This window comes from Hippocampus bargibanti, linkage group LG08, assembly GCF_051943395.1.
Source record: "Hippocampus bargibanti isolate YZ-2025 linkage group LG08, ASM5194339v1, whole genome shotgun sequence".
Lineage (NCBI taxonomy): Eukaryota > Metazoa > Chordata > Actinopteri > Syngnathiformes > Syngnathidae > Hippocampus > Hippocampus bargibanti.
The window spans coordinates 9,143,536-9,166,807 of NC_142741.1; the positions used below are offsets into that span (position 1 = coordinate 9,143,536).

General features: G+C 45.8%; 1 protein-coding gene across 3 annotated transcripts in view; it reads right to left on the reverse strand.

The window, feature by feature from the left end:
- Positions 1-4,282: 4,282 nt before the first annotated feature.
- Positions 4,283-23,272, reverse strand: part of man1a2 (mannosidase, alpha, class 1A, member 2) — a 194,527-nt gene continuing 175,537 nt past the window's right edge. For all 3 annotated transcript variants that reach the window (XM_089003221.1, XM_089003219.1, XM_089003220.1), the window contains 3 exons: positions 22,348-22,520; positions 6,855-6,970; positions 4,283-6,383 (listed from right to left, as the gene is read on the reverse strand). In XM_089003221.1, coding sequence (XP_088859347.1) covers positions 6,251-6,383; positions 6,855-6,970; positions 22,348-22,520 — 422 coding nt within the window. In that variant the 3' untranslated portion in view covers positions 4,283-6,250. The remainder of the gene's footprint in view (positions 6,384-6,854; positions 6,971-22,347; positions 22,521-23,272) is intronic.

The window sequence follows — 23,272 nt, forward strand, 5'->3', positions numbered from 1 at the left end:
AGATTGAGATAGAAATAGGAAGAGCAAGGTAGAGAGGTAGAGAGATAGACAGCCAGACAGAGAGAGATACAGAAAGATAGAGAGCGATAGAGAGATAGAGAGATAAATAGAGAGAGAGCAGACTTTCAATGCTTTCATGGCTCTTTTGATCAAAAAGTTTTCCTGAACCCTGTTCTACAATGTAGAACGACAATGTAGAATCTACATTGTCCCTAAATACGATTCTTCTCATGAATGTTTTTTTGTCTGTGTGCCCATGCGATTGGCTAGGAACCAGTTCAGGGTGTACACCCCCTACTGCCCAAAGATAGGCTGGGATTTGTTCCACGGAACCACACACGACAGCTATTGAAAGGCGAAGCAGATGGGTGATTTCAAGAGTAGTTATCCAGCATTTTTGTGTGTTGTGATAATATAAGGCAATCATTTCACTTACACTTCAAAAATTGAGTGTGACAACCCTCGACTATTATTTTCTTGTTCTTACCTGTGGCCAGGTTCAGCCCTTGGACGAGAAAAGTGGGAGTGTAAAATATACACAGGTAATATCCTCCTTTGGTTCGGTCGACTGCTGTGCGAGAGTGAGATCAGAATCAGAATAGAATACCTTTATTCGTCCCGCAATGGGGAAATTTGCAGTCCACAGCAGCAATTGAAGAGGGATGGGGTTGGGGTGGGAGTGAAAGGATAGAAAACAAGATATTCTAAGCATTACAAAATAAACATGTCAACTGTATACTGTGCAAATGTAGATGTGCAAAAACCGTTCTATAAACAAGACTGTACATAGTGCAGAATCAAGAAATGCATTTAGATATATTGCAACAACCCATATTTACAAGTGTCCAGTTTTTTTTTTTTTTTTTTTTTCACATGTGATCATTGGGAATTGTGAAGCCTGACAGCAGTCGGTAGGAACGAGCGGCGGTACCTCTCCTTCTTGCAGCGCGGGTGTAATAGTCTCTGGCTAAAGGAGCTACCCAGAGCTGTCAGGATGGGCAGGAGGGGGTGGGAGGGGCTGTCCGTCATAGCTTTTAGTTTAGCTAGCGTCCGTCTGTTGCCCACCTCCTCTAGAGAGTCCAGCGAGCAGCCCACGACAGAACTGGCCCGCTTGACAAAGCGCTCCAGTCTTTTTCTGTCCCGGGTGGTGATGCTGCCTGACCAGCAGACAATGCCATAGTGGATGGCTGATGCCACCACAGAGTCATAGAAAGTCTTTAGGAGTGACCCCTGAACTCCAAAAGACCTCAGTTTCCTGAGGAGGAAGAGGCGACTCTGTCCCTTTTTGATTAGGGCATCCGTGTTTGTTGTCCAGTCCAGTTTATTGTTGAGAGTAACACCCAGGTACTTGTAGGAGGTCACCCTCTCAATGTCCGAACCCTGGATGTTCAATGGTGCAGGTGAGGATTGTTTCCTGCAGAAGTCCACCACCAGCTCCTTGGTTTTCCCGGTGTTGATCTGGAGGTGATTCTGCTGGCACCAGTCCACAAAGTCCTTTGTCAGTCCCCTGTACTCCCTATCGTTTCCCTCTGTAATGAGGCCGACAATAGCTGAGTTGTCAGAGAACTTCTGAAGGTGGCAGGTTGGGGTGTTGTAATTGAAGTCCGAGGTGTAGAGGGTGAAGAGGAATGGAGCCAGGACTGTTCCCTGTGGCGCTCCGGTGCTGCAGAGAAGCCTGCCCGACTCACAGTTCTTTACTCTCACGTACTGTGGCCTGTTTGTGAGGTAATCTGTAATCCAGGATGTGAGGTGATGGTCGACTCCGGCATGCTGCAGCTTGTCTCCCAGTAAACTTGGCTGGATGGTGTTGAAGGCACTGGAGAAATCGAAGAATGTGATCCTCACCGTGCTCCCAGCATTCTCCAGGTGCAGCAACGCCGTATGGAGGAGGTAGATGATGGCATCCTCCACACCGATGCTGGGCTGGTAGGCAAACTGTAGCGGGTCCAGCGATGAGCTTGCCAGCGGTCGCAGGTGGGCGAGGACGAGTCTCTCCAGCGTCTTCATCAGGTGAGACGTCAGCGCCACCGGTCTGTAGCTGTTGAGCTCTTTGGGGTTGGCAATCTTGGGCACTGGGACCAGGCATGACGTTTTCCACAGCTGTGGAACTCTGCCCAGCTTCAGGCTCAGGTTGAACAAGTGCTGGACAATGACACACAGCTGGTCGGAGCAGGTCTTGAGGAGTCGGGAACTGATATCATCCGGGCCTGCTGCCTTCCTCACCTGCATCCTCCTCAGTTGGTTCATCACCTGCGCAGTTGTGACAGACAGGCAGGAACCAGGAGGCAGAGTGGCGGCTGGGGGTGTGGCAACAGTTGGGAGGGCAGATGTTGGTTGTGGAAAGCTGGTCGTGAGAGGGGGCAGGGAGGGTAAGGCCACAGTGAGAGTTGGTGCAGGTGCAGCTACAGGTGAAGTTGACGGTGGGCCGGGGGCGACTGGCGTCTTGTCAAACCGAATGAAAAAGCGGTTGAGTTCATCTGCCCAGTCCTTGTCTTTTTCGTTCAATGTCACTGGGCTTTTGTGGCCTGAGATGTTTTTCAGGCCCTTCCAGACACCAGCGACATTGCTGGCTTGCAGCTGCTCCTCCATTTTCATCCTGTAGGCCTTCTTCCCCTCTCTGATCTTCCTCCTCAGTTGGATCTGCATGGCCTTCAGTTCCTCTCTGTTGCCCGACACAAAAGCCCTTTTCTTCTCCTTCAGGAGGACTTTTATGTCGGGATTAATCCATGGTTTGTTGTTGGCAAAACACCGCACAGTCCTGGTGGGTACGGTGTTTTGTTCACAAAAGTTAATGTAGTCTGTGATGGTGTTGGTGAGTGAGTCAATGTCTTCTCCATGAATCTCAGTAAAGAGCTCCCACCTGGTTGAATCAAAACAGTCCCGCAGAGCTTCTTCAGCTTCTGTGGACCATCTTTTGATCGTGCGGGTCACAGCTGGTTGCCTCTGGACAAGGGGTTTGTACACAGGCTGGAGATAAACCATATTGTGGTCTGCTCTTCCGAGAGGGGGGAGGGGGGAGGGTTTGTATGCATCCTTGGCGTTTGAATAAAATAGGTCCAATCTGTTATTGTCTCTGGTGGCACAAGTTACATACTGTGTGAATGTTGGGAGGTAGAATTTCAGGGAAATGTGATTGAAGTCCCCTGAGAAGATAAACAAGGCGTTGGGGGACTGGGTTTGGAGCTTGTTTACAACAGATATGAGGGCATCGGAGGCAGCGCCGCCATTTGCCGTAGGCGGAATGTACGTCGTCACGGCTATGACGTGTGAGAATTCCCGTGGCAGGTAATGCGGCCGGAGGCTAACGGCTAGCAGCTCGATGTCGCGAGTGCAAAGTTTTTCCTTCACCGTGATGTGCCCAGGGTTGCACCATTTGTCATTCACAAATACAGCAATCCCCCCTCCTTTCTGCTTACCGCTGCCTTCATTTCTGTCCGCTCGTACGAGTTGGAAGCCCTCCAACTCTGCGTGGGCGTCCGGAGTGATTGCCGAAAGCCATGTCTCCGTGACGAGTAGCAAGCTGGCTTCCCGGTACTCCTTCTGGTGCCGCGTTAGCGCCGCCAGCTCGTCCATTTTATTCGGGAGCGATCTCACATTCCCCATGATGACGGACGGGAGAACGTGTCGGTATTTCCTCGTTCTTTTGCGGCGATCTTTCCCGGCCCGACATCCTCGTTTCCTCCTCTTCAGTTCATCGGGGATGTCTGGTGCGGCGGCCGCTAGTCCGCTATTAGCCCGCCACGCTAGTAGCTGGTCTCGACTGTAAACAATGGGATTCCGCGTGCGCGTGGATTCCCCGTTCACAGGAGCGATGAAAAAGTAAAAAATAACGGCGATGAGCAAAAGAAAAGATGCCCATCTCCTCGCCGTAGGTTTATGGAACGAAATTAGGCAAAGCAAAAACGGAAAAGTAAAAAAGTAAAAAAGTAGACAAGAAAGGGAAAGAGCTGCTGTGGAGGCAGCCACACAGGGGGGCGCCATCTATATATGCTGGCTGACTGGCCAAAATGGTTGCATCCGTTGCCGGACTGCTAGCGCATTGCGGTGCCAATCGTAAAAAAAAAAAAAAAAAGGGGTTGGTGGTCGTGGTCGTAAGTCGAGCCAGTCCTAAGTCGGATGCTAACTGTATAAAAAAATAAGATCCAAAACGAGACTAAAATGTGAAAGAGAATGAAACAACCTCATTTATCTAAGTGTATATTCCTGACAAGCAAGACACGTTTTAAAGCAAACATTACAGATTTACCAAAGCCAACATCCACACGATCAAAACAACTCCAGTTCCTTGTCACATGTAGTAACAACTTTATTGAATGTGTGTTGATGTTTCAACCTATTTACACATACGTTTTCTTAGTAATAAAGTAAAAACACAAACAGAGAACTGCGGCCACATCGTTGACAGGATGTTGAAAGTGATGAATGAGGGAGTTATGTGAGGTCATGAAAATGAATTCATACTTCAAATCAGATGCACTCCCTCCTAGTTAACAAATAGAACTTTCAATAACTTTCAATAATAATAATTTAACAAACAAGAAAACCCCTGAAATTTACATTTGCACACAAGGACCCAATAATGTCTGTCTCATTGAAAATACATTTATTTTAATTTTGTATATTCTTTTCATCTGAAATGGCAGGCAAGGTCATTTGTAATTTTATAGATGGAAAAAAACCCTCGGAACTTCTGGGCATACATGCTTTTTGCTGAAAAGCGACAATGTGTGGCCCTTTATTCCCCTTTTTTAAACAAAGTCACATTTCGATTCAGTTTGCAATAAAAAGTTATATTAATTACTATTTAAACGGGAAGGTCGTCGTTTCAGTCCTGTGTCATTTCGTTTGACTTCACAGTTCTGAACTTAAAGCCTTGAATTCATCAAGAATTCATCATGTCTGACAATAAAAGAGCAAGGTGATGGTGATGATAAAAGGGGACAACAATCAAATTAAGGTTATTCAACTCAACTTAAGATTTATCTACATATAACCATCATTAATGTGATTGACACTCAATTAGGTGTGCAATTTAAGACTATTTTCACAATTAGATGTTTTCTGTATTAAATATTGAATATTGATAACTTGATTGAATTTTAAAAAAGCTTTAATTTCCATTCATGTATTAAAATTGCAGCAAATGCACAAATTAAGATTCAGCTAGTGCTTTGGTCTATAAAATATGCTCTCTTCCAAAGTACAAGCAAATGTTTCCAAAAGTATGATTTTGACAAAAAGTAACGTAGACAAATTCGCTCCCCCCTCATCCCCACCCAAAATTGTTTTTTGAATTGATCTTCATGAAAGGTTTTGCCCAAGCAAATTCCAACTGACGAAAGAAAATAAACGGAAAAATATTGAATATTGTGATTTGTGTTCGTTGATTATTTTGCACTTGCAATGATCCGTGTTGGATGGTTGTAGTTTCAGCCAGGGATGGCATTTGCATCTCTGGATTCAACCACCAATAACTGCATATTAGCCGATCACAATGTCTAACTCGCTCATGATGTCAGCGTTCACAGATTTTCTAGCTTATTGTAACAAGATTGAGTAGGGGTGTGTGGAGGGTTATGGGAAGTAACATCCTTTACCCAAAAGAAATGAATGATGTGAAAGGAAGTTAGGAACAATGTATATATAAACTTGTGTCATCTGAAACCACAGACCAGATTTTACCTCAGATTTGATTTTTCTTGTTTTCCGAAAGGTGATGTTCTCATAAAGTTCATTGATACAAAGCCAGGAGTTAACAAAATATTTTGAACGATAAAGGAAAGCGGTGACCAAAGACTCACATCGTGGTGCGGTAGACAAAAAACAACAACAACAAAAAACAAAAGTATGAAGAGTAAAAAAAAATGCAGCATCCAATTATAGCATAGCAGCAGTTTTTATTTTCATTGAAGTTTGGGGTGGGGAGGTGTTTTTGGCTGAACTGATTATACAACCAGTCGGACTGTTTCTCTGTTGTCTTCTGTGAAATATCCTTATCTACTCAAAAAAGAAGACATCCGTCAAAATTTCAACTGGTGCAAAATTCAACTGTTGCGTCCCAATTAAAGAGAGGGGTAGAAAGAGTTTGGTGAAAACAAACCCATTGGAACAAAAACTAAATGTGTACACTTTGGAGGACCAGAGTTATCAGGGAGTTCTCTAGCTCTGACATGGTCCACATCTGAAGAACCTGATAAAAGTCAGCCCGGTGTTTATGGTCAGGTGAGCAAGGTAACACCCGTTCATTGATTCACCCTGCCGACTCACTGCCCGGCAGGGTGATGTTGCCCAGGTGGAGCACAGGAAGCGGATGAGCCTCTGTGTTGAAGACCCAACTTTCCAGCGGCATTAGATCGTCCTTGGAAAAGAGCAGGTACAGATACCTGGCCGACATGGAGAAAAAAACGAGCGTGAGTGATGCTATATAACTGACAAGGCCAACAGTCTTTGCTGTTTTTCCTAATAAAATAATATGTGCATGGGTACAAAGGAGCTGCTTGTAAAGGTGCAGCCTATCATCGGATTTGTGAAAGGTATTTGCTCACATGTATGCCTAAAATCAGTAATACATGAATAATTTAGGAAACTGTTAACTGATTCTAACATGCTATCACTTTCACCCTCAAAACAAGCAGCAGAATACATATAGAACCCCTTTCTCGGAGACCTTTTTTCCTTGTATGCTGTCTATGTGAGAAAGGCATTGAGACAGAATGAGCACTTTTTTGCTTGCTTTGTGCTGTTGTTATTCCTTTTTGGGAAAATGCTCCTGGAAAACGTTTTAATGGCCCTGGGGTTAAATAATAGAGCACCACGTGTTGCTTTGACATGCACTCAATATTCTATGATCTTACTTGAGCGTCTCTGCCAAAAAGAAGCTCTGCTGCACATCATCATAGGTCGGGTTCGAAGAGTAGACATCCTTCACGCCTGAGAAGCCACCACTCACCCTGCAGTACTTGTCAATGGCCTGTAGGTGTTGGTAGAGAAGGCATTTGTGCTGTTAGAAAAACTAAATTGAATACTGTTTAATGGTACTTCTACTTTTGAAATTAATTGGTTTTGGATAGAGCTGTTAGTTTTACGCGTTATTAATTTAATTTAATTTAAATAAATGTGAACGGGTTTACATTTTTATCGCAAGATTAACGCCGCACCACATGACATGGGATAAGACGTTGCTCTAAAATAAACCGGAAACAAAACAATGAGTGCGCTACACAGTAGTGATGGGAATTCCAGTGCCTTTCAGAGAGCCGGATCTTTTGGCTTGGCTCACTAAAGAAATATAATAATTGAATAAAAATAACAGCATACCCCTCCATGAGTCGTCACCTTACCGTGGTGGAGGGGTTTGTGTGTCCCAATGATCCTAGGAGCTAGGTTGTCTGGGGCTTCATGCCCCTGGTAGGGTCACCCATGGCAAACAGGTCCTGGGTGAGGGACCAGACAAAGTACGACTCAGAAGACCCCATATGATGAAAAAGAGAAATGGATTCAGTTTTCCCTTGCCCGGACGCGGGTCACCGGGGCCTCTCTCTGGAGCCAGGCCTGGAGATGGGGCTCGTTGGCGAGCGCCTACACCCATGGGGCCCGGTCGGGCTCAGCCCGAAGAGGAAACGTGGGTCCCCCTTCTCAAGGGCTCACCACCCATGGGAGGGGCCAGAGGGGTCGGGTGCAATGTGAGCTGGGCAGCAGCCAAAGGCGGGGACCCTGGCGGTCCGACCCTCGACTACAGAAGCTAGCTCTGGGGACGTGGAATGTCACCTCTCTTACAGGGAAGGAGCCTGAGCTGGTGCACGAGGTTGAAAAGTTCCGACTAGACATAGTTGGGCTTGCCTCCACACACAGCCTGGGTTCCGGTACCAGCCCTCTCGAGAGGGGTTGGACTCTCTTCCACTCTGGAGTTGCCCACGGTGAGAGGCGTAGAGCAGGTGTCGGCATACTTATTGCCCCCCGACTCGCCGCCTGTACATTGGGATTCACCCCAGTAGACGAAAGGGTTGCTTCCCTCCGCCTTCAGGTGGGGGGACGGGTTCTGACTGTTGTCTGTGCATATGCACCAAACAGCAGTTCAGTGTACCCATCCTTTTTGGAGACCTTAGGGGGTGTGCTGGAGAGCGCTCCCCCTGGGGACTCCGTTGTTCTGCTGGGCGATTTCAATGCTCATGTGGGCAATGACAGTGGGACCTGGAAGGGCGTGATTGGGAAGAATGGCCCCCCCGATCAGAACAGGAGTGGTGTCTTGTTATTAGACTTCTGTGCTCAACACGGATTGTCTATAACAAACACTTTATTCAAACATAAGGGTATCCATATGTGCATGTGGCACCAGGACACCCTTGGTCGCAGTTCGATGATTGACTTTATAGTTGTATCATCGGATTTGCGGCCTCATGTTTTGGACACTCGAGTGAAGAGAGGGGTGGAGCTGTCAACTGATCACCACCTGGTGGTGAGTAGGCTCCGTTGGTGGGGGAAGATGCCAGTCCGACCTGGAAGACCCAAACGTGTTGTGAGGGTTTGTTGGGAACGTCTGGCAGAATCCCCTGTCAGAAGGAGTTTCAACTCCCACCTCCGGCAGAACTATACACATGTCCCGGGGGAGGTGGGGGACATTGAGTCCGAATGGACCATGTTCCGTACCTCCCTTGCTGAGGCGGCAAATCAGAGTTGCGGCCGTAAGGTGGTTGGTGCCTGTCGTGGAGCCAATCCCCGTACTCGCTGGTGGACACCAGTAGTAAGGGATGCCGTAAAGCTGAAGAAGGAGTCCTACCGGGCTTATATAGCCTGTGGGACTCCTGAGACAGCTGACACGTATCGACTAGCCAAGCGGAATGCAGCCTCGGTGGTCGCCGAGGCAAAAACACGGGCATGGGAAGAGTTCGGTGAGGCCATGGAAGCCGACTTCTGGACCGCTTCGAGGAAATTCTGGTCCACCATCCGGCGTCTCGGGAGGGGAAAGCAGTGCACCACTAACACTGTGTACAGTGAGGGTGGGGCGCTGCTGACTTCGACTCGAGACGTCGTGAACCGGTGGGCAGAGTACTTCGAAGACCTCCTCAACTCCACCAACACGCCTTCCTTGGAGGAAGCAGTGTCTGGGGACTCCGAGGTGGGCCCTCCGATCCTTGTGACTGAAGTCACCGAGGTGGTTAAAAAGCTCCTCGGTGTTCCGACCGGAGTTCCTAAAGGCTCTGGATGTTGTGGGGCTGTCCTGGCTGACACGCCTCTGCAACATTGTGTGGTCATCGGGGGGAGTGCCTCTGGATTGGCAGACCGGGGTGGTGGTCCCCCTTTTTAAAAAGGGGGACCGGAGGGTGTGTTCCAACTACAGAGGGATCACACTCCTCAGCCTCCCTGGAAAGGTCTATTCAGGGGTCCTAGAGGGGTGGGTCCGTCGGAAAGTCGAGCCTCAGATTGAGGAGGAACAGTGTGGTTTTCGTCCCAGCCGCGGCACAGTGGACCAGCTCTACACCCTTAGCAGGGTCCTCAAGGGCGCATGGGAATTCGCCCAACCACTCTACATGTGTTTTGTGGACTTGGAGAAAGCGTTTGACCGTGTCCCTCGTGGAGTTCTGTGGAGGGTACTTCGGGAGTATGGGGTACAGGAGCGGCTGATACGGGCCGTTCGGTCCCTATATGACCGATGTCAGAGTCTGGTTCGCATTGCCGGCAGTAAGTCGGAATCGTTTCCAGTGAGGGTTGGGCTCCGCCAAGGCTGCCCTTTGTCACTGATTCTGTTCATAACCTTTATGGACAGAATTTCTAGGCGCAGCCGAAGCGTTGAAGGTTTCCGTTTTGGTAGCCTCAGTATAGCATCTCTGCTTTTTGCAGATGATGTTGTACTGTTGGGGCCTTCAAGTGGAGCTCTCCAACTCTCGCTGGAGCGTTTCGCAGCCGAATGTGAAGCGGCTGGGATGAGAATCAGCACCTCCAAATCTGAGACAATGGTTCTCAGTCGGAAAAGGGTGGAGTGCCCTCTCTGGGTCGGGGAGGAGATTTTGCTTCAAGTGGAGGAGTTTAAGTATCTGGGTGTCTTGTTCACGAGTGAGGGTGAAAGGGATCGAGAGGTCGACAGGCGGATCGGTGCGGCGTCTGCCGTGATGCGGACTTTGTACCGATCTGTCGTGGTGAAGAAGGAGCTGAGCCAAAAAGCAAAGCTCTCAATCTACCGGTCGATCTACGTCCCAACCCTCATCTATGGTCACGAGCTATGGGTTGTGTCCGAAAGAACGAGATCCCGGATGCAAGCGGCCGAAATGAGCTTTCTCCGTCGGGTGTCCGGGCTCTCCCTTAGAGATAAGGTGAGAAGCTCGGTCATCCGGGAGGGGCTCAAAGTCGAGCCGCTTCTCCTCCACATCGAGAGGAGCCAGATGAGTGGCTCGGGCATCTGATTAGGATGCCCCCGGGACGTCTCCCTCGTGAGGTGTTCCGGGCATGCCCCACTGGCAGGAGACCCCGGGGACGACCGAGAACACGCTGGAGAGACTATGTCTCCCAAATGGCATGGGAACGCCTCGGGATCCGCCAGGACGAGCTGGAAGAAGTGGCTGGGGAGAGGGAAGTCTGGGCTTCCCTACTGAAGCTGCTGCCCCCGCGACCCGACCCCGGATAAGCGGCAGAAGATGGATGGATGGATGGATGGATAACAGCATAATGTGATAACATTTGTCCACTGTACCTGTCTACACTATCTCCACAGTGACCTGTCCAAATGGCTCCAAAACAGTGCATGCATCCTGCAGTACCTCCCATTCCTCTTTGCTCAGAGGATCAACAGGTGTATTGATAGCAGCCAAGGTAGAGATGACTGCATCCTTGGACTACAGGATCTGTTTTAGCATATGAATGGTGAAGTTCCACCTTGTAATACGCTCTTACTGTTGTTGGGTAGATTTGAGCTTCCGTGTGGCCGTTGTGCTTCTGTAGAAGAATCCACTATCCTCGATCCGTAAGCACCAAATCAGGCAGACATTTAAACAGCTTTTCCCCCCAAGCCATTAACTCTCTCAACAGTAACCCAAATATAACTGTATAGTGCCTCAAATTTTCTGTGATGATACAAATGCAGCGTGTTCTACCAGAGACAAATTCTTTGTGTGTTCTACATACTTATAAAGATTATTCTGATTCAGATTCTTCACTTTGTCTATAGTCATCACCTTCAGTCAAAGTCAAAGTCAGCTTTATTGTCAAATATGCGAATATGCATGACATACAGCATAGATGAAATTAATGTCCTCTCGGACCCAGCATACAAGGCACTTATAATGTGGCTAAAAAGACAGACAATTGACAACAGAAGATACATGTAATTGTGAGGTAGTGTCGTATGTAAAGTGAAGGTGTGACGTATGTAAAGCGAGGTAGTCTCATATGTAAAGTGACATAGTGTAGAAATGCAAAAAAAAAAAAAAAAAAAAAAAAAAAAGATTGAAGTGTGATGTGTGAAGGTGTGTGTGTGTGTGTGTGTGTGTGTGTGTGTGTGTGTGTGTGTGTGTGTGTGTGTGTGTGTGTGTGTGTGTGGTTTACCTTACAACTTCATGTATTTGTAGTGTACACACTCATGTTTCAGTCTAATGTTCAACGCCTTAAGTCACAGCCGATTGGCTCCCTTTGAAATGAGGTCATTCCCGCTAAGGTATAAATAACATATGTTGGGGGAAAAGGAGCCCCCTTCTTCACTGGTCCCTTTCTCTCTCTCTTGCTCGGCGCTCTGGTTGAATAATAAATATTCTTTTTTGTATAACACCTTACTTCCTGCTGATTGACTATTTAGACAACACAAATGAAGAACTGAACCTGAAGAAGAACAAGATTTAATCTGACAAGATTCAATCTAACAGTGGGAAGGGGGGGGGGGGGCAGGGCTGGGAGGGAGTGTCGTTTCCTGAATGCCTGGTGGCAGAAACTGTCCTCCAGTCTGCTGTTCTTGGCTCGGAAACTCCGCAGTCTCCTACCCGATGGCAGCAGGCTGAAGAGGCTGTGGGTGGTGTGGGTGGGATCGCCAGCGATCCTGATGGCTCTGCGGGTGATGCGGGTGTTATAAACGCCCTGAAAGGCGGGGGTCTTACGGCAGGACACGGTGCAGGCGCCGTACCACACTGTGATACAGCTGGTCAGGATGCTCTTGATGGTACCGCGGTAGAAGGAGGTCGTGATGGGGGTCGGGGCTCCAGATCTTCTGATCTTGCGGAGGAAGTACAGGCGCTGGTGGGATCTCTTGGCCAGTGATGCCATGTTGTGGCTCCAGGACAGATCTGCACTCCCAGGAACTTGGTGCTGCTCACTGCCTCCACTGCAGCACCGTCGCTGGTTAGTGGAGCATGCTGGTGTTGCACTCTCCTGAAGTCCACAACAATCTCCTTAGTCTTCTCCACATTCAGACGGAGATTGTTGTCCTTGCACCATGTGGCCAGGTGGCTGACCTTGTCCCTGTAGGCTGTCTCCTCATCGTTGTTGATGAGGCCCACCACAGTTGTGTCATTCGCAAACTTTATGAAGAGGGTGGAGCTGGAAGATGATGGTGAGCAGTTATGTTTGGGCAGAGTGAAAAGGAGGGGCCTCAGCACACACCCTGGGGGTGGGGGGGCTGTGTTCAGCGTGATGGTGCTGGAGGTGTTGTTTCCAACTCTGACTGCCTGTGGTCTCCCCGTCAGGAAGCCCAGCAGCCTGTTGCACAGGGAGGTGCTGATCCCCAGTTTGCTCAGTTTGTCGGTGAGCTGTTGGGGGATGATGGTGTTGAATGCTGATCTGAGTCGATGAACAGCATTCTGACATAGGAGTCTCTGGTCTCGAGGTAGGTGAGCGCTGTGTGGAGAGCAGTGGAGATGGCGTCATTGGTCGAACGATTGGGCCGATATGCAATCACCCAAGGACACTTTACAATAAAAACAATAAAACAAAGCACATAACAATAAAACAATAAAACAATAAGTAAAATGATACATAATAAAATAGCAGATAGAACTATACATTGAAAGCAATTTTAAACAAGTGGAGTCTTTTGTGCTGGAGTGCTGTTGTCTGCCTCGAAGCGGGCGAAGAAGTCGTTCAGCTGTTTCAGCAGAGTGGTGGAGTTCTCGCAGGTCTGTGGAGAAGGCTTGTAGTCTGTGATGGTCTGTATCCCACGCCACAGGTTCCAGGTGTCTCTGCTGTCACTGAAGTAGTTGGCGATCCTCCTGGAGTGCTGTCTGTTGGCCATCCTGATGCCACGTGACAGGTTGGCCCTGGCTGTCCTCAGGCCCAGCTCATCGCCAGCTCTGTAGGTAGCGTTCCGAGCCCTAAGGAGCCTGTGAGTTGGTGTACTCTTGGCGGTCTGTGGTGTTGTCGTAGGGGCCGCTTGCCTGAACATGTTCCAGTCGTTGTTGGAGAAGCAGTCTTTGAGTGCCTCTGACGACCCGTCAGGCCACACCCTTATCTGCTTCTTGACTGGTTTGACGACTTTGACAAGTGGCCTGTGTGCGGCATTAGCATGATAGTGGAGTGGTCTGAAGTTCCACGGTGGGGGGGGGGGGTAGGCTTTGTTAGCTCCTTTGTGTGTGGTGAAAACAGTGTCCAGAATGTTGTCACCTCTAGTTGGAAAGTTTACGTGTCCATGGACTTGTGGAAACATGCTTTTCAGGTTGGCCTGGTTGAAATCGCTAGCCAGGATAAGGAAACTCCTCCTCCTTCTCCTCATTGCTGCGTGTGTCTGCAATTCTCCCATCCCTCCTCTACCAAGGATCTTGACTAATTACGTGCGGCTTTAACCGAAGACTGGGGGCGGGGAATCGAGGAAAAAAAAGTTGGCTCCTATTTCCGGCTTATGGTTTGGAGCCGTCTCTTCGTTCATTTCAGAGACCGGCTCATTCACGAACGACACATCACTAGTTCACAGCTCCTTTATTAGGATATTTCACTAGAGCAACTGACTACAGGTAGAGTGAGACCTCAGCTTAGGAACAGTTTAGCTCACAAACTTTTCGCCTTACGAACATTAAATTCGCGAGAATATAATCTTGGCATACAAACTAGTTTTCGGCGGACGAACCAAACCACACATCGCCCTTTGAGTGCAGACGTGGTTTGCTATCAAGTGGAGTACTTTTGCTATTATGGGACCGAAAAAGACCCCATCACAGGATAGTGTGAAGCCGAAAAGGACACAAAAGAAAATTGCGGTCGAGCAGAAGAAGGAGGTCATCGAAAAACATGAACGAGGTGTGCATTTGTGTGATTTAGCGTCCCAGTACCAGTATGTGACTATTGCTACGTGTGGCTAAGGGTGTTTCTGTGTTGTCTAAGCAACAGTCTCAGGCAATAAAAGAGGTTGAAAAACTTTTGGATTCGGATTAACGAAAAGCAGCTAGCAGGGGGCCGTGTGAGTTAGGGTATTATCACTGAGAAAGCACGGCAACTTCACTCGGATATCATCAAGAGGCAACTACATCAACGCCGAACACAAAGGTAAATAAAACGACTTTATGATACAGCACAGTTTTCTTTAATTACAATACAATAGCACATTTATTATACAGTGGGGCCTTGGCTTACGAACTTAATTGGTTCCCAGACAGTGTGTAAGGCGAAAAGTGTGTATCCCATAGGAAACCATTAAAATGACAATAATCCGTTCCCAGGTCTCCAAAAAAATATAATTTTCTACTAATCAAGCCTCACAACTACACACAACATACCTTATTCTATGTATAATAAATGAGCTATTGTATTGTAATGAAAGAAATACACTGCACTGTATAATAAAGTCACTTTATTTACATTTGTGATGATCGTTGATGGCTCCTAATTGACACCTGTTGCTTTCTGACGAGGTCTGACAAAACTGAGGCATCACATTATCATTCATCATGTTGATGATTCTCAGAGCCACAGTCTTTTCTGGATGGAGCTGTTCAATCAAAGCCTGTACATCACAAATTCTTCATTGCTGCTTTCAAGGATCGAAGGGTAACATCATGCTAGGCCTTTTCTATCAGCTAAACACAATGATACTGTCACGTTCCGAGCGTGACAGGGATAGCTGACTTGTCAGAACGTTAATAAAAGTCGTTGGATCCCTAAGCAGGCGGCAGAGACGTATGTGCTGGCAGAGATTTTATTACAACAAAAGGCGCGATTCCGATGATTCCACAGACCCGGAATGACGCGACAAAAGAAGGCGGGGGCGATCTGGCCAGCCTATCAAGCTAGGCAAATAAAATGGCATGCGGGGGTGAAAAAACTCGCGATCCCGGAGAGCAACAAACTTACACGATCGTGGCTAACAACCACCTCGGGCGAAGCAAACTCTAGTGGTGGCAAGTCCAAGACACTGGCGAGGCATGAGGCATCGTAATCATGTCACTGGTGAGGTGACAGCGACTCGTTGAAATGTCCCAGTATCAGGGGATTGACAGCAGCTGGCGGAGGTTAGGAGTGGCGACCCTGCCCCCGCTGTCAACTCGCACATGACATGTTCGGTGTCATTAGTCACGTGAAAGCATAGAGTAAATAACGCCATTGTCGAGCAATGGTGGACTTAGCATATTGGCTCTTTATTTGTAGAATGGTCCTAGAAAGTTACTGTCAGCGAAGTGACACACAGTGTGGGAAATGTGTCAGGCTGAGATTCACATGAAAGCCACGGTGCGCACCCTTGACGCCACAAATGAACACCTCGTTCGTGTTTCTCAATTATCTCCTTCTTCTCATCGATTGTAATTTTGTTTTGTATCTTCTTTGGCTGAACACGAGCCTGTGGTAGGGTCTTTTTCGTTCCCATAACAGCAAAAGTATCGTTGAAGATGATCAACGTGTGCACTCATAGAAAGGAGGTGTGGAAAGGTAGGCCGGCTGGGGAGCTGTTCGGTCGTGTGCTTTGGTGTTTTTCCGCTGAAGATTACTCCGCCAGCCGTGGTGGGGGGGGGGGTGTATCACAAAAAGTAGTGCTTCATCCAAGGCTTAATTTTCATGAATTTAACGTTCGTAAACCGAAAAGTTCATAAGGCAAGGTGTTCGTAAACCGACTGTAACAACAAACTGTACATAAAATAAGGTATATTTTGTGTAGATTTAAGGCTTATTTAGAAGAAAATTATGTTTTCTGGGGACCTGGGAATGGATGCTTGAGAGACGTTCATGGACCGCCTCCGAAAGCGTAAATCAAAAAACCCACTGCCTGAACAATCTTTACTCTCCAATCTATCCGCCACTTGGAAATCCCAGCAAATTGCTTGGTTGTGCATGGTCTTGTAAAGTGCTTCTACGTAGAAATCACTTACTTTGTGATTTGTATAGACTTTGCTGGAAACGTCTAAAGTTAGAAAACAACCTTTGTAAATACCTGTTGTTAGGTTCGTTTAACAATCGAAAAATCAAGCAGGAATCGAAAGTAAGAACAAAAAGATTATTTAATCTTTGGGATAGCACATAATGTAATTGGCCTGCACCCACTGGTGCAGACTGGCTCTCGCAGATGGTGGAGGAGTGAATGCCCTAGCTGTTTGGGACAGCTTTTGTAAATATCGGCAGGATGTGATGGCATTGACCGGATGTATAATAAAAGTGGAGGTCCATGATAATAAAACAATGTCAAGAAAATAAAATAACATTTACAATGTCTTCGTATAGTGAATAGCCTTAACGCCTGTAAATATCTTGAATAAATATTGTATTTAGTCAAGGGAGGGTTAAGCGATTTTTGCTCGAACACGATTTCTTTACATTTGTCTTTCATTTCCCTCTTTTTGTTCACATTTTAAGGTATTTTTGTTTTGTTTGTTATGTTGGCCTTTACTCTCTCCGAAGCAAATAAAATGGCTCCTGATGTACCCAACTGGGGAGTGAGAAGACTGGGGGAGCACCCACGCATGTGTTCCGAGGCTTCCCCTGACTGGAACATAACATGGTGAAGAGAGAGGAAAAGAAAGACCTGCTGCTTCTTTCAGTGAAGCCAATCGACACCTCCACTCCTTCCGTAGTAAACAAAAATTATATATCAGAGATAGGCGGCCTGGTAGTTAAGTGGTTAACACGCCGACTTCACAGTTCAGAGGTTGTGAGTTCAAATCCCGCTCCAGCCTCCTGGTTTGCATGTTCTCCCGGTCCTCCGGTTTCCTCCCACATACCAAAAACATACATGGCAGGCTGATTGAGCACTCTAAATTGTCCTTAGGTGTGAGAGCAAATGGTTGTTTGTCTCTTTGTGCCCAGCAATTGACTGGCAACCAATTCAACCGAAGACGGCTGGGATAGGCTACAGCAAACCCTGCGACCCTCGTGAGGATAAAGCGGTCAGGAAGATGAAGGAATATACCAGAGAAAGGCATGCGATTGATAAGGCAAAAGTGCGACAAAACAAAAAGGAAAGTGCTGGGCGGGGCTGCAAATATGTGCAGTCAATCATCTCACGGGATAAATCAATGAGTGCGGTAATTGAAGAAGAAGAATTGAATTGAAAAAGAAGTCCAAGATGGCGCCCGAGTCGGCAGCCTCAGCAAGTGCTCTCATGAGCCTTGCTTTTTTTGGTGGTTTTTGTCTTGTTTTGTATTTTCTTTTTTTTCACTTTGTGTTGTTGTGCGTCGTGTGGAACGGATCCGGATTGTTTTTCAGCATTTTTGACCACGACATTCATCAAGGAGGAGACTGTGCTGAGCGGTTGCGCCTTTTCGGCAGCATGAATATGCCAGTACTGTTTTTGAATGGGAGGAATGTTGGTGCCATTTGACTGCCATCGCTGGACACCAAAGGGGCCATTGTGCTTTTTTGCACCTGTAATGGGCAGCATCTTCAGCGGAAAGGTCAGTGCTGTTGGACAGTCTGCGGCATGGCTTGAGGAACCCGCGATAAGAAGAAAGGAGCGTCAGCGCAGAGCGCCAATGCGTATGTGGAGCTGTTGCGGCTTGGAATTGAAGCAGATTTATGTGGAACAGGAGATGTGAGACAATCTCTTTTCTTCAATGGATGCTACAGCTGCGTGTTTGCTTTCAACATTTAGCTTGTAGTCGACGTGCACATTCCACCATGATGTCCCTGATCCACTGGTGGAAAGACGCTTTGATCCTCTCCTCTTTCATCTAGAACTGTTTCATGTCATCACAAAGAGGGTACAGCAAGTCCTGAAGAATGAATGTCTCTCTGTGTCTTTGTTTTGTCATATTGTCTCTATGCTGTCATATTATTTGTTATTTAGTTTTTTTTTTTGTTCTTTTGACTTCAAGACGGCGCCGCGATAGTGGCTGCCTTTCCAGCAGCTCATGTATTTTGTTTTTCTACTTTCCTTCCTTCATCACTATGCTGCTGTGAAATTTAATTTCTCCACTGTGAGACTAATAAAGGCATATCCAATCCAATCCAATTGTTAGATGTTGCATCAGTAACAAACCATTCAGACAAGCATGGACAAAACGTCAGAGTAATTTAGCGTTTTTCTGAATGATGAATGAAGCATGATATAATGAAGGATCACTGTTGTTCCCCCAATGTTTACTTGCAATTTTAGTTACAAGGAGAGTTGTAGTCTCGACAGTGCTGCGGTGCAGACATCTTTTTTTTCTTTTAATATAACTGCATTGAAATAATTCTGCCTCTCCTTTTGCCATTCGCAAAGAAGAGCTATCCACAAAAAAAAACAATAAATCCCTCAACTTACTTTGGTGGCAGAAGTGGTATGATATATTTGTGTGGTATTTTCAGAATTTGTTTGCGAAATTTTTTTTCTTACTCATTGACATCTTGCTAGCCACATAGAATTTTGCGCTGTCCAAAGCTTGCTTTGATTTTTTTTCTCCATAGCTTCTTTTTGATCTTATTTCCATTATTATTCAACCTTTTTGAGCTCATTATGTCAGATATTAAAACTCCCATTTGTCAACCTACTGAGATGGATCATTCTGCTCCTACGTATGTAATGTTACTCCAGCAGGAGGCCTCAAGGTTGATTCATCACCAGTTTTTAAACAAGAATGGGACGACTGCCTCAATCAGGCGGCCCACCAGTTCTCAGTTCTCCAACGGATTCACCTAAAGAGTTTTATTTTTCTCTTTATTTGTAAATAAGTTCGTTGCCAGATCTCCCAGGCAGGTGTCACGCAGATATTGATCGTGGGGGCGATTTGGGGCTGCTTCTTTTGAGAAAATTGCAACTGTTGCCCCCTCGTGGGAGGGAAATACATGACCTACAGTTCTGAAATTCACCCACAAGATAGACCAATATTTGATCTGCACTCTCGCGCAAAAAAAAGTGAAACTCGAATAAACTCGGTGATGGAGAATAATAATTTATCATGTTTAAAAGTGCCGTGCTTTGCTGACCAACTAAACAATGGGCCTACAGTCAAAGCGCAGATGGCCACAGTAAATCTGAGTGAAACAGACACGGCAAGGTGAACTGTCGTCTCCATCAAGATTCTAGAAGGTCCGGCCTTGCACAGAATTTAGGGCTTGAGATACTCCTTTTCCACCAAAGTTATTTACGGCTTAAACATCCTGCACAAGCGCCAGATTACAAATTTATCAGTTCTTGGAAAAGACAACCAATTAAAATGTCTTATGTTTTACTGCTTGCAGCTGTTGGTGCTCAGAACGCCCAGAGGCGTGGCATTATAATCAAGAAAACTGTGTTTTACTAATATATCACTGTAATTTGCATATACTCTCAATAAATAGCTTGGCAGAGGGGCGCACAATTCAGACGTATGTCATCTGATGACTGCGTCTCCTGCCGGCAGTGGGGACAATCTTTCTGGTTCTGAGTCTCTGTCCACGGTGTCTGACTGTCATATCTCTGACACTCGGGAATGGCGTTCTACGGCATATTTTCAATTCCCGAATAAATTCACGAATGGCAGCGAATGAGTTAATAACCATTAATATCGATTTTTCCAAGATGCCCCCCCCCCCCAGGGTTATGTGCTTTGTCACCTTCTCTTCATCCTCTTCATCCTCTACCTTCCCCCCCTCGGCCAAATCATTTGTCATCATGGTCTTCAGTTCCACTGCTACCTTGTTGACATCCAATTGTACATCTCCACCAAATCCTTTATGCAAACAACCCACTCCATCCTCTCTAACTGTCTTTCAGACATCAAACTCTGGATGCAAACACACTTTCTCACTCTTAACTGCACTAAATCTCAACTGCTAATAATCTGTCCTCGGTCACTCCCCCAAACAGCCTGCAACTTTCATCTCACTATTGACAAGTGAAACCTGCTCCCCTCCTCTCAGTTTCGTGACCTTGGTGTCCTTTTTGATAATAACCTCTATTGGGACCAACACATCACCCAAATCCCAAAAACTGCATTCTTCCACCTAAAAATATTTCTCTTCTCCGCCCTTCACTTTCTTTCAATGCCGCTCAAACCCTCTTCCAAACTTTCATCACCTCCTAACTTGACTACTGTAATAGCATCCTCTCCGATACAACATTGAAACTCTTGAATAAACTACAGTACATCCAGAATGACGCCGCCCGTCGACTCACCCACTCCAGATTCATGATCACATCACCCCCTGTCCTGAAATGCTGGCTCCTCGTTCCAGAGCATATTCAGTTTAAACTAATGGCAATTTAGTCTTAAATGAAAAAGGTTGGAATATCTCTGGGAGACAATGGCGAGAGTTTTGTTGGAAAACGCTTATAAGATTTTTCATCACCCCAGCCCAAAAGAAACATTACACAAAGTCATCAGCATGCTGGCAGCAATGAGGGTGCTTTGAAGCGAACCATTTTCACATATTTTGGGACTGTACATTCTTGGTACCATTTTGGCGGGAGGTGCATGAAATTTCACATTGTGTTTTTCAGATGGACATCCAATTTACATTTGAGTCCTAATACTTTGGTGCCATAACATCAGTAAATGTTTCTAATAATACCAAATATTTATTTCAGATTCTAAGTGTGGCTAGCAGAAAGGCAAGACCTGAAACACCTACCATCAAAGAATGGTTCAACATCATCTATGACATACAGTGATACCCCAGCTTACGAACTTAATTGGTTCCCAGAAAGTGTGTGCCAGGCGAAACGTTCATCTGCCAAACATTTATTTCCCATAAGAAACCATTATAAATGAGAATAATCCGTTCCCAGGTCCCCATAAAACATAATTTTTGACTAAATAAGTGTTAGAACTACACAAAATATAACTTATTTCCTGTATCATAAATGTGCTATTGTATTGTAATTAAAGAAATAAACTTTACTATATAATGAAGTAATTTTATTTACCTTTGTGATGGTCGTTGATGTAGTTGCCTCTTGATGATATCCGAGTGAAGTTGCCGTGCTTTCTCGGCGCTAATACCCTTACTCACAATGTCCCCTGCCAGCAGCTTTTCATTAATCCAAACCAACAGAAGTTTTTCAAACTCTTCTATTGCCTGAGACCGTTGCTTAGACAACACAGAAACACCCTTAGCCAGACGTAGCAATGGTCGACTTAGCATACTGGTACTGGGATGCCCAAACGCACACCCCGCTCGTGTTTTTTCGATGATCTCCTTCTTCTGATCGACCGGCTTAACACTAGCCTGTGGTAGGGTCTTTTTTGGTCCCATAATAGCAAAAGTACTCCACTCGATAACAAACCACGTCTGGACTCAAAGGGGGCGGAAAACTAGTCCGCCAGCCACCGTGGCGCTACATGGTTTGGTGTTCATCTGCCGAAAACGAGTTTGTATGGATTGGATTGGATTGGATATGCCTTTATTAGTCTCACAGTGGAGAAATTGCCAAGGCGAAACGTTTGTGAGCTAAAGCGTTTGTAAGATGAGGTATCAATCTATATAGAATGAGAAGATTACATTTGTTTCGAGATCGCAACAAGAAACTTTTCTGAAAAGATGGATGAAGTATCTCACACCAATACGAACACCTTTTGTTTTAAGCCACTCTCTTGACTTTGTCCTCTTTTAGCCTGCATTTAAACCCCCCATAACAGAAAACCTTATGGGCCAAATAATTGTACATATTTTTATTTTTTCTCCATTTTTTTTCTTTGTTCTAATTTTATTATATTATATTATAAAAAATGGTTACACAGTTGTATTATTGAGGACATTACTACTCCTTACATGTTTTATATTACTCACCTAGCTTTGGTTATTTTAAAATGGAACTACAGTGATACCTCAGCTCACGAACATAATTAGTTCCCAGAAAATGTGTGTAAGGCGAAAAGTTTGTCTTTCGAAAATTTATTTCCCATAATAAACCATTAAAATGAAAATAATCCGTTCCCAGGTCCCCATAAAACATGTTTCTCTTTGGTTAATTCATGGGCTCTGTACAACATTTACACAGTAGCAACTATCATTCCCATTCGTCATGGCATTCGTTTTTTAATGTATGAGGGGTACCTGTGCTGCTTCCCAGCCCCACTGCCGGTATTTGGGGTCATGGGTGAACCTCCACATGTACCAATAGGTTTCGATGACCTCCGGTCGCAGGATGTAATACTTCTCGTTCTGCCTCAGAGCTACTGCCTCCAAGCCATTATCAAACTTGAAGGCCTCTGGGCCTAGCTTGACCACTGGAAGGAAAACGTTGATCAACATTGATACTGATATGAATTGTCATCGTTAAGTTTCACTTTCTAACTGTCAGAAATCATGTGTAGTGGAACATGGCATACACATTGAAAGCAAAAAACTTACTTTGCAAAACAGAGCAAATATTTGCAATCAAAACACAGTGTCTTTAGATCATACCAACAATTTTTGGCATTTGTTTCAGGGTAATTTATCGGAGCAGAAATAAGAATGTCTTAAAGGACCACCGACGTCTCCGGACAAGTTGTGTCCATAATTTGTAAAATGTCTTCAAATGACTTCTACTGAACGTATTTTACAAAGATTCCATCGCATATAGCTATATTTTACGTTTTAAGACTCGCGCTGAATATTACGGAAGTCTTGTTTTTGAGTTGGTGACGAGTCCATACATTACGTCACTGAAGGAACGCCCCTGACCGAAAAAAAGGACACATTATAGCTGTCCTTCCATCATGTCAATGCTTTTTGCTGTACTTTGGTCTGAAAATGTCGTGTATGACCAAAAAGAGGCAGAAGAGGGAGACAAAGCTCCATGTAATGAATTAATCAGCCTGTAAAAATGGGCTGATTAATTCCTTAGACGGCATTGTCGCCATGTTCTGCCTTTTTTGGGTGCGATATTTCCCACCCCTGATGCCTCAAAATGACACAGAATAAATTATTTAATCGATTGCAAGAATGAATCATGAAACACTGGACGTGATGTTATTCTGTCCATTTGTGCCAATGG